Source organism: Heliangelus exortis, chromosome 3, assembly GCF_036169615.1.
Source record: "Heliangelus exortis chromosome 3, bHelExo1.hap1, whole genome shotgun sequence".
Classification (NCBI taxonomy): Eukaryota; Metazoa; Chordata; class Aves; order Apodiformes; family Trochilidae; genus Heliangelus; species Heliangelus exortis.
Genome location: NC_092424.1, coordinates 114,100,934 through 114,112,381, shown reverse-complemented (window position 1 = coordinate 114,112,381; position 11,448 = coordinate 114,100,934). Strand labels below are relative to the sequence as shown.

The 11,448-nt window shown below is 59.7% G+C and overlaps 1 protein-coding gene across 2 annotated transcripts; it reads left to right on the top strand.

The window, feature by feature from the left end:
* The first annotated feature begins 1,285 nt into the window (after positions 1–1,285).
* Positions 1,286–9,780, top strand: TRIM35 (tripartite motif containing 35). Of its 2 annotated transcripts, none has more exons than XM_071742286.1 (7): positions 1,286–1,436; positions 2,572–3,025; positions 5,015–5,146; positions 6,319–6,549; positions 6,681–6,703; positions 7,140–7,261; positions 9,000–9,780. In XM_071742286.1, exons 1-7 carry the CDS (start codon positions 1,354–1,356, stop codon positions 9,563–9,565), a joined length of 1,611 nt encoding a protein of 536 aa, XP_071598387.1. In that variant the 5' UTR covers positions 1,286–1,353; the 3' UTR covers positions 9,566–9,780. The 2 variants fall into 2 exon arrangements, with proteins under 2 accessions (XP_071598387.1, XP_071598388.1); XM_071742287.1 differs by having other exon boundaries at positions 1,287–1,436; positions 5,051–5,146.
* The last annotated feature ends 1,668 nt before the right edge of the window (positions 9,781–11,448 follow it).

The window sequence follows — 11,448 nt, the reverse complement described above, 5'->3', positions numbered from 1 at the left end:
CACTGCCAGGGATGGGGCAGCCACAGCTCCCTTGGGCAACCTGGGCAATCAGGGGCTCAGCACCCTCACCCCAAGGAATTTCTCCCTCCCATCTCAGCCCCAGCTCCCCTCTCCCAGCTCCAAACCCTTCCCCCTTGTCCTATCCCACTCCAGCCCAGCCAGGACATCACCTTATTCCAGGCCACCACTAACCCATGTCCCACACCTGAGAATCACAGAATGCTCATGGCTGGAAAGGACCTCTGAGATCACCAAGTCCAACCAAACAATTTCTCCCTCCCTCCCTCCCTCCCTCCCTGCCCAAGATCTCCTCTCCATCTCCCCTCTCCCAGCTGCAAACCCTTCCCCCTCGCAGGGTCCCATCCCTCCAGGCCCTTGTCCCAAGTCCCTCCCCAGCTTTCCTGAAGCCCCTTCAGGCACTGGAAGGTGCTCTAAGGTCTCCCCGTTGCAGCCTTCTCTTCTCCAGCCTCAACACCCCCAACTCTCTCAGCCTGGCTCCAGAGCAGAGCTGCTCCAGCCCTCCCAGCAGCTCCAGGGCCTCCTCTGCACTGGCTCCAACAGCTCCGTGTCCTTCTGCTGATGGGGACCCCAGAGATGGACACATGTGGGGTTGGGTGACCAACACGGGGATGTCTGGGGTGATGCTGAGCTTCTCCTCCCCCCACACCCCAAAGTCCTTCTCCTCAGGGCTGCTCTCCAGCCATTCCCCACCCAACCTGGAGCTGTTCTGGGGATTTTCCCCACCCATGGCCAGGACCTTGCCTTTGGCTTTGCTGAGCTCCATGGGGTTTGCTCAGACCCTCACCCAGGTCCCTCTGGGTGCCATCCAGCAAAAAGATCCCAGAGTCCCACCATTAACCCAGCACCACCCAGCCCACCAGTAAAACCACCTCCCCCAGCACCACACTAAGCTGAAGGAAGCCACGATTGAGGGATTTTGGGGACCGGGATGAAGGGTTTTGGGGCAGGGATGGGCACCCTGCCTGGGACAAGGGGGGTGGCAGAGACCTCCCGGTACATCCCGGTTGGGATTACCGAAGCTCCAGCTCCCGGAGCCACGGGATGTCCCGAGAACCTGGAGCTGCCTCCATCGCATCGCCAGTCCCGAGGGAGCCCTAAAACCCCCACCCCACACAGGACCAGCGCTGGAGCTCAGGAATGGGGGACAACCAAGCCCCAGGGAAGGAAGGGGCGGTCCAGGCGGGTCCTCGGAGCCGGTCCGGTGGGGTGGTTGGGCCATGCCCAGGGGAGGGGCTTCCCCGGTGCCTTCAGCCCGCCCCGTCCCGCCCCATTCCACCTCCCCCCGGTTGCCCTCCCCGCCGCCAGCCCCGCGGTCCCGGTTGCGCTCTCGGGATGCTGCAGCCCCCGGCCCGGACCTCTCATTGCCCCTCGAGGCGGAGGGGCCGCTGCAAGCGCTGCCGCTCGCCCTCGGAAAGGTAGGACCCCCCCTCAAGTCCCCCTTGTCCCCCGGGACCAGGGGACACCGAGCTGGGAAACCCCCGGGAGAGGGCACCGGATACAGAGGCTGCAGCCCGGCGTGGGGGGTCCGGGTACCGGAGCAGACCCGGAGGTCCGAGTCCGGGCACCGGGGGTAGCCCCAGGAGTTCGGGGTTGGGTCCGGGCAGCCCCTGGAGTAGGGGTCTGGGAACCGGAGCAGACCCGGAGGTCCGAGTCCGGGCAGCAGGGGCAGTGCCGGGGCTGGAGGTTTGGATCCGGGCAGCGGGACTGTCTGAAGGCTGGCGGGCCGGGGCTCGGTACCGGGGGACAGCCCTGGGATGAGGGGTCCGGGCACGGCGGGGAGAGCTCCCGGAGTTGGGGATCCGTGTAGCTCCTGAGGTGGGCTGGGGTCCGGGCACCGGAGCATCCTCGGGGGGCTGGGTCCGGGCACCGGGGGCTGCCCCGGGCTGGGGCTCCGGACACCGGGAGCTGCCCCGGGCTGGGGCTCCGGGCACCGGGGGCTGCTCTGTGTGGGGTTCCGGGCACCGGGAGCTGCCCCGGGCTGGGGCTCCGGACACCGGGTGCTGCTCTGTGTGGGGTTCCGGGAACCGGGGGCTGCCCTGGGCTGGGGCTCCGGACACCGGGAGCTGCCCCGGGCTGGGGCTCCGGACACCGGGGGCTGCTCTGTGTGGGGCTCCGGACACCGGGAGCTGCTCTGTGTGGGGTTCCGGGAACCGGGGGCTGCCCTGGGCTGGGGCTCCGGACACCGGGAGCTGCCCCGGGCTGGGGCTCCGGACACCGGGGGCTGCTCTGTGTGGGGTTCCGGGCACCGGGGGCTGTCCCGGGACCGGGGTAGAGGAGCAGAATCATCCCCACGGAGGTCCCGCCGCCCCCGGTTCCTTCCCCGCGTGGCGACCGGAGCTTGCCCACCCATGGCCGCTGCCAGTGGCCCGGGGCCGTGTCACTCAGGCGGGTCCTTGTCCGGGGAGGGAGCTGCGGGGTGAGTCACCGACAGGAAAAGGATTGCATCAGGAACCTCCTGCTGGTTTGTTTTTTTTTCCAACCGGGACTCCCGGAAAAACTCTATTTTTATTTTTTTTCCACCCTTTCTCCATCCCTCTCCCTCCTCCCCAGCACCATGGAGAAAGGAGCCGAGCCTTCTACCAGCAGCTCGGTGGCTACTTCTTCTTCTTCCCCTTCGTCCTCCACCTTCAAGGAAGAACTGCTGTGTCCCATCTGCTACGAACCTTTCCGGGAAGCTGTGACTCTTTGCTGCGGCCACAACTTCTGCAAGGTTTGCGTGAGCCGTTCCTGGGAACATCGGCACCACCTCTGCCCCGTCTGCAAAGAACCTTCCTCCTTCGAGGACCTCCGGGTCAACCACACCCTCAACAACCTGGTGGAGATGATCCTCAAAGAAGAAAGGCAACGCCGGGGCCGGGCTGCTGCTCTCTGTCCTTTGCATCACGAAGAAGCCAAATTTTTCTGCTTGGAGGACAAGGAACTGATGTGCTTCGTCTGCCAGAGCTCCAAGAAACACGAAGGGCACAAGATGAGACCCGTGCAGGAGGCAGCGGCGGATTTCAGGGTGAGGGATGCTCTGGGGAAAGGGTTTGGGGGGTGGGTTTAGGGGGGCTGACCCCGGTTGGACCCGTTGGGATGAGGGGTGATGAAGCAGCCACACTCCAAGGGTGGGAATGTCCCTGTCCCACATTCTCCTGGCCTCACTGTCACCCAGTGTCACCCAGGGGTGTCACCCCAGGGCATGGCTGGTTGTCCTGAGGGAAAGAATTTCTTTCTGGAGAGGGTGATCAGGCATTGGAATGGGCTGCCCAGGGAAGGGGTGGATTCTCCATCCCTGGAGATATTTCAAAAGAGCCTGGATGTGGCACTCAGTGCCATGGGCTGGGAACCACGGGGGGAGTGGAGCAAGGCTTGGACTTGATGAGCTCTGAGGTCCCTTCCAACCCAGCCAATTCTAGGATTCTGTGATTCCATCTTCCCCCTTGCAGCTGGAAACCCTTCCCCCTCATCCAATCCCTCCAGGCCCTTTGTGAAAGCTGGGAATGGTTGGATACAGGACCTTTCTGCAGTCCCAGATCCTCCCTGAGTCAGACAGAGATGTCTCCAACTTTTTTTTAGCTGCTGGGGTTTGTCTCAGCACTGTTCAGCTCCCAGCTCATTGGTTTGGTCTGGGACATTTCAGGGAGGAGCTTGCAAAGCTTGAGGCAAAGATGGTTGGATATTAGAAAGAATTTCTTTCTGGAGAGGGTGCTCAGGCATTGGAATGGGCTGCCCAGGGAAGGGGTGGATTCTCCATCCCTGGAGATATTTCAAAAGAGCCTGGATGTGGCACTCAGTGCCATGGGCTGGGAACCACGGGGGGAGTGGAGCAAGGGTTGGACTTGAGGAGCTCTGAGGTCCCTTCCAACCCAGCCCATTCTGGGATTCTCTGAAAGCAGAGTGGGGTGGTGCTCCAAGGGATTTGGATCCATCCCAGTGTTCCCTCGGCTCCTTCATCCTCCCACGGGCTGGGCTGGATCTGGCCACGTGGGTTGTTGCAGGAGGTGGTTGCTGCAGCAGGGCCTTGGGGTGGGGAATGTGTTTGGGATGGGGGGGTGGAGAATTCCCCCAGCCAGGAATGGGGAGAGAGCACTGGGATTGGGACACAGCCCTGAGACCCAGGATAGGGAGACAACCATGGGATGGAGATACAGCCCTGAGCTCCAGGATGGGGAGACAGCTCCAGGATGGAGATAAAGCTCTGAGCCCCAGGATGGGGAGAAAAACCTGGGATGGGGAGATGGCCTCAGGATGGGGAGACAGCTCCAGGTTGGGGAGACAACCCCGAGCTCTGGGACAGGATGACAGCCCTGAGTTCTGGGATGGGGAGACAGTCCCAAACTCCAGGATGGGGAGGCAGCCCCAGGATGGGGAGACAACCCTGAGCTTGGGGACAGGGTGACAACCAGGATACTCCAGGATGGGGAGACAACCCCGAGCTCTAGGAGAGGGTGACAACCCTGACCTCAAGGATGGGGAGGCAGCCCTGAGTTCTGGGATGGGGAGACAGTCCCAAGCTCCAGGATGGGGAGACAACCCTGAGCTCTGGGACAGGGTGACAACCCTGAGCTCTGGGATGGGGATGAAGCTCCAGGATGGGAAGACAGCCCCAGGCCCTGTTGAGCAGGACAAGGCCCTGGCATGTACGGGAAGGAGGAGGAGGAGGAGGATTTGGGCACCATGCCAGGGCTCTCCCTGTTTTTCAGGCGGGAAAGCAGCTGCTGCTGCCCTGACTCAGCCCACAGGGGCTGAGCCAAATTTCAAGCGTGGCCGGGTGGCCCCGGAGCTGCTGCGTTTCGCAAGGCTTGGCAGGGACACCCAACCTCCCCGGGACGGGCAGGGACACGTTGGTGGAGCAGTCAAAGGGCTTAAAAAACCCCAGGGGAGGAGTCGGCACGGGGCGAAGCTCCTCTGGTTGCACCCATGGCAGACCTCGAGTGAGCACCCTGCTTAACCTCCTCCTCCTGGGTTTGGGGCTCTTGTTTTTTTCCGCATGGGAACCCCCCCAGCACAGGTTTCCCAGGGTGCTGAAGGAGTCTCCTCCCCGCAGGCCAAGCTGAAGAACATGGACACCAACCTGCAGGAGAAGGCAAAGGATTTCGGGGCCGTGCGGCGCTCCTACGAGGCCATCTCCAAACACAACCAGGTGTGTGACCCCTCCTGCTGGGGGTGACAGGGGGATTGGTCCTGGCACGGCTGGAATACAGCTGGATCTGGGATGGAGAGCTGCACCCATCCCACTGCAACCCTGAGTGAGGAAAGAGATGGTTGGGTGGGACCTTGGGAGTGTGGGGTGAGAAGTTCAGCACCCCCAGAGCGTGGGCAGGGAGGGGATTGTCCCCTCTGCTCTGCTCTGGGGAGACCCCCCTGGGGTAAAGCTGTGTCCATCCCTGGGGTCCCCATCAGCAGAAGGACACGGAGCTGTTGGAGCCAGTGCAGAGGAGGCCCTGGAGCTGCTGGGAGGGCTGGAGCAGCTCTGCTCTGGAGCCAGGCTGAGAGAGTTGGGGGTGTTGAGGCTGGAGAAGAGAAGGCTGCAACGGGGAGACCTTAGAGCACCTTCCAGTGCCTGAAGGGGCTCCAGGAAAGCTGGGGAGGGACTTGGGACAAGGGCCTGGAGGGATGGGAGCCTGCGAGGGGGAAGGGTTTGCAGCTGGGAGAGGGGAGATGGAGAGGAGATCTTGGGCAGGGAGGGAGGGAGGGAGGGAGGGAGAAATTGTTTGGTTGGACTTGGTGATCTCAGAGGTCCTTTCCAGCCATGAGCATTCTGTGATTCTCAGGTGTGGGCCATGGGTTAGTGGTGGCCTGGAATAAGGTGATGTCCTGGCTGGGCTGGAGTGGGATAGGACAAGGGGGAAGGGTTTGGAGCTGGGAGAGGGGAGCTGGGGCTGAGATGGGAGGGAGAAATTGCTTGGGGTGAGGGTGCTGAGCCCCTGGTTGCCCAGGTTGCCCAAGGAAGCTGTGGCTGCCCCATCCCTGGCAGTGTCTCAGCCCAGGTTGGATGGGGCTTGGAGCCCCCTGGGCTGGGGGAGGGGTCCCTGACCATGGCAGGGGGGGCACTGGGTGGGCTTTAAGGTCCCTTCCCACCCAAACCACTCTGGGGTTCTGCTCTATGTTTCTATGACTGGGGTGAGGATTTGGGGACCGGGGTGATGAGGCTGTTGGAGCAGAGACTTTGGGAGGGCAGCGTGGTCCCAGTGGGAGCTCAAGTCCCTGAGTGCTGGAGGTGTTCAGCAGACCCCAGAAGAGCACTTTAGGGAGAGGGTGGAGGGAGCCCAAGCTCGGGGCTCTGGAGGAGGTGGTGATGTCTCCCTGGGGCAGGTGGAAGCGGCACGGCTGGAGGAGCAGATTAGGAAGGAATTTGAGAAGCTGCACGAGTTCCTGCGGGCTGAGGAGAAGGCTCTGCTGGCCCAGGTGCAGGAGGAGACCCGGCACAAACGTGGGCTCCTGGAGGGCAAGATGAAGCAGCTGGCAGAGGAGAGCCAGGCTCTGCTCAAGGAAGCCCACCACCTCCAGGAGGACCTCAAAGAAGATGACTTCACCTTCCTCATGGTAAAGCCCCCCCGGTGTCCTGCAGGGTGCCACCCTCCTGCCTCTGCCGGGGTGCCAGCAGGGTGCTGGGTTCTTGGGAGCCTCCTTAGAAGCTGAGGTTTGATGTCTCCCCATGTCCCCTTCTCTTTCAGACCCACAAGAACCGCAAGAGGAGGTGAGTCCTGGTCCCCACCGTGTCCCTTGTTGGGTGACACAGGGTGCTGGGGGTGTCTGAGCAAACCCCCCCTGTGTCCCCTCATTGGGGCTGGAGGGGTTCTTCTGCCTGGCTGCTGAATGGGGTCTCTTCCCCAAGTGGGTTCCTGGAACCAGGGGTCACCTCCTGGGCTGACTCCTCCTTCAGAAGGTCTTGGGGGTCCCCTTGACCAAGCAGCACCCTTGAGAGGTCACTCCAGGCAAGGTGGGGAGCACCCACAGAGACCCCAAACAGGACCTGGGGGAAGCTTGACACCCCTGATGGTGTTGGAGTTGTTGGGAGCTTCCTGGCACCACCCTCCTGAGAGCAAGGTTTGGGAGACGTGGGGTGCTGGTGAGCAAAAAGTGGGGTGCCAGGAGAGACCCTTCCTCCACTTTGGACCAATCTTCTGCCCCAGGATTGCCTGCACAGCTGAGGAACCAGAGCCTGTGCCCTCAGGGATGGTTCTTGACGTTGCCAAATACCTGGGCTCGCTGCAGTACAACGTCTGGAAGAAGATGTTGGACATCATCACCGTGGGTGAGATGCTGAGCCTCAGGAGGACACGTGGGTTCTCCCACACTAAGGTTGCTTTAGCCCTGGGAAAACCACCTTTGGTGGTTTTCCCAGGGCTAAAGCAACCTTAGTGTGGGGCATCTTCAAGGGTAGTGGGTGCTGGAGAGGAGCAACCCCAAGGAAAGGGGTTGGAGAACACAAAGGGTGCTCTTGGGGAGCTTGCACCCCAAAAGAGAAGCTCTAGAGGGTTTGTTTCACCGTGGGTTATGGGGGAAGGATGGACCAGGCAGGACTTGTAGTGATAGGATAAGGGGTGAGGGGTTTAAACTCCATTTGGAGTGGTTTTAAGGAAGAAAATATTCATGCTGAGGGGGGTGAGAGCCTGGCCAAGGTTGCCCAGAGAGGTGGGAGATGCCCCATCCCTGGAGTCATCCCAGGTCAGGGAATGGGCTCTGAGTGACCTCTGGGTGAAGGTTGCCCGAGGAAGTTGTGACCTTAGAGCACCTTCCAGTGCCTGAAGGGGCTCCAGGAAAGCTGGGGAGGGACTTGGGACAAGGGCCTGGAGGGATGGGACCCTGCGAGGGGGAAGGGTTTGCAGCTGGGAGAGGGGAGATGGAGAGGAGATCTTGGGCAGGGAGGGAGGGAGGGAGGGAGAAATTGTTTGGTTGGACTTGGTGATCTCAGAGGTCCTTTCCAGCCATGAGCATTCTGTGATTCTCAGGTGTGGGCCATGGGTTAGTGGTGGCCTGGAATAAGGTGATGTCCTGGCTGGGCTGGAGTGGGATAGGACAAGGGGGAAGGGTTTGGAGCTGGGAGAGGGGAGCTGGGGCTGAGATGGGAGGGAGAAATTGCTTGGGGTGAGGGTGCTGAGCCCCTGGTTGCCCAGGTTGCCCAAGGAAGCTGTGGCTGCCCCATCCCTGGCAGTGTCTCAGCCCAGGTTGGATGGGGCTTGGAGCCCCCTGGGCTGGGGGAGGGGTCCCTGACCATGGCAGGGGGTGGAATGAGGTGACCTTTAGGGTCCCTTCCCACCCAACCCAGTCAGGGGTTCCATGATTCTCTGGATGGATGGGAGGGCAGCTGGGTGTGCAGAGGAGGGATGAGTGAGGAATGGATGGACAGACAGCCCAGAGGTCCCCAGGGTGGGCAGCTGGGGGTGAAGGCCATGGCAGGGCTGGAGAACTGCAGCTTTCCTGGGTGCTGTTCTGCTGCCAGGGAGGGGTTGGGATGGAGAGGAGGCCACAGCCCCCACTGCTCATTGGGGTGGGGGGTTCTGTCTTGGGGGAGATGGGCAGGAGGTTGCTGGGACCCAAACCCCATGAGAATCCCAGCAGTGTCCCCAAGCAGGGAGGTTGGGACTGGGTGACTTTTAAGGTCTCTTCCAACCCATCCTATCACTCCATGAAGACAGCAAGACAAGAGGGCACAAGAGGTCTCAAGTTGTGCCAGGGGAGGTTTAGGTTGGACATTAGAAAGAATTTCTTTCTGGAGAGGGTGATCAGGCATTGGAATGGGCTGCCCAGGGAAGGGGTGGATTCTCCATCCCTGGAGATATTTCCAAAGAGCCTGGATGTGGCACTCAGTGCCATGGGCTGGGAACCACGGGGGGAGTGGATCAAGGGTTGGACTTGATGAGCTCTGAGGTCCCTTCCAACCCAGCCCATTCCAGGATTCTATGGTTCTATGTCCCCTGCTCGCTGCCGGGGGCCACCTGCAAGGTCCCTTCCCACCCAAACCACCCTGTCCTTCCGTGTCCCCACCACAGTCCCTTTCAGCTTCGACCCCAACTCAGCAGCTGGCTATCTCTCGGTGTCTGAGGACCTCACCAGTGTCACCAACAGTGGCTACAAGCTCTTGGTGGACAACCCCGAGCGCTTCACCTCCGCCCCGTGCCTCCTGGGCTCCCGCGGCTTCTCCAGCGGTTTCCACATCTGGGAGGTGGAGGTGGGGGACAGCATGAACTGGAGGGTTGGGGTGGCCAGGCCCAGGAGTGACACCCCTTGGACTTTTCACCACGATGCACGCTCTGGTTTTTGGTACATTTACCGGTTGCCTGGGAAGGATGGGGAGCTCTGCAGAGCTTCCAACGCCGCCCGCTCCCAGGCTGAGGCCGGGGACCTCAAAAGGATCCGGGTGGAGTTGGACTGTGACGAAGGGGAACTCTCCTTCTACAACCCCGACCTCAAGACCCACATCTACACCTTCCACGAGAAGTTCGGGGGCACCGTCTTCCCCTATTTCTACGTGGGGGGGACCCCCCTGGGCTCCCCCCCCGAGTTCCTCCGCATCCGTCCCCTCCGCGTCCGCGTCCACGAGGATGTCCCCGTCTAGTGGCCACCATCTCCTGGGGGTGGCCACTTCTCGGGGGCTTTCAGGTTCTTCAGATGGGTTGAGCTGGGTTGATTTTGGGGTTTTTTTTTCAGCTTTCCACAGAAGAATTATTAGGGAAAAAAATGAGGGGAAAAAAAGCATTTTTTTGTGTGTACGCGCTGCCCCTTTTTTATGTAATGAAGTAAAAGAGGAAAAACTTTGTTATTCTGGTATAATTTGGGCTTCTTCCTGACCAAATCTCCCCAGAAATTTTTATGGTCAGAATCTGGGCGTTTCTTGGCCAAAATTGGGGCATCCTGTGGTCAAAAATTGAGCATCTTCTGGTCAAAACCTGGGCGTTTTGTGACCCGAGTCTGGGCATCTTCCAGCCAAAATTTGAACATCCTGCACCCAAAATCTGAGCATCCCGTGGCCAGAATTAGGTCATCCCAAGTCCAAAATCTGGGCATCCTGCACCCAAAATCTGGGCATCCTGTGGCCAAAGTCTGGGCATCCTGTAGCCAAAATTTTGGCATCCTGTGGGCAAACCCTGAGCATCCTTCATCCAAAATTTGAGCATTGCATGGCCAAAATCTGGGAATCCCACAGCTAAATTCCTCTCCCTCTCCATCATGGATCAAATCCTTGAGGAGAAGGACCCTGGAGATCCTCCTGAGCTGAGTTCTTCCCAATCCAGCATCCCTAGGGATGGGGAAATGAGGAGAAAATCAGCCTGAGCATCCCAGCATCCTCCCTGTGCTGGATCCTGGAACTGCTCAGCACCCCCTGGAAGGGTACCTGGAAATTTGGGCATCCCACAGCCAAAATTTGGGCATCCTATGGCCAGAATTTGAGCATCCCGTGCCCAAAATCTGGGCATTTCATGGCCAAAAGCTGGGAACCCTGTGGCCAAAATCTGTGCCTCCTCCACCCAAAATTTGGGCGTCCCCTGGGCAAGGTTTAAGAACCCCATGGCCAAAATTTGGGCATCCTTTGCCCCAAATCTGGGAATCTCATGGCCAAAATCTGGGCGTCCCCTGGCCAAAATTTGAGTATCTCATGGCCAAAAAATTGAGCATCCTACAACCAAGATTTGAGGATCTCATCATCAAAATCTGGGCATCCCACGGCCAAGATCTGACCATTCCATGGCCAAAATTGGTGAAAATCCCAGCTAAAAATTGAGCATCCCAGGGCCAAAATCTGGACATCCCATGGCAAAAATCTGGACATCCTGGGGCCAAAATCTGGGCTTCCTGCAGCCAAAATCTGGGTATCCCAGGGGCAAAATCTGGGAATATCACAGCCAAAAATTCCTCTTTGCTCTGCAGAGCAGGTTCCTGGTGTAAAAAACTGGCAGCAAAGGGTGAAATGAGACCTTGAAACTGAAACATTTTGACTTTTTTCCCCCCAAATCACTCGTTGAAAGGGGTTTTTTTGGGTGTGGGACTTTCCTCTTGCAGCCATCACCACCTTGAGATCCCACCTGGGACAGGATGAGTCCCTGCAGGTTCTTTTTCCAAGCTCCAACTTTCCTCCTTAGATTCTCCTTCATAACTCTTAGGGGTTTGAGGAGCATTTTTGGCTGCTCGTGGTGGTGGGGGGGGGGGAGAGGAGATGGACCCCATGGGTGTCCAGAATCACCATGCCCATCCAGCCCAGTCCTGCTCCATCCAGCCCAGTCCTCCTCCATCAATCCCAGTGCTGCTCCATCCATCCATCCATCCATCCATCCATCCATCCATCCCAATCCTCCATCAATCCCCGTGCAGCCCCATCCATCCCAGTGCTGCTCCATCAATCCCAGTCCTGCCCCATCCATCCCAGTCCTGCCCCATTCATCAATCCCAGTCCTGCCCCATCCATCAATCCCAGTGCTGCTCCATCCATCCCAGTCCTCCATC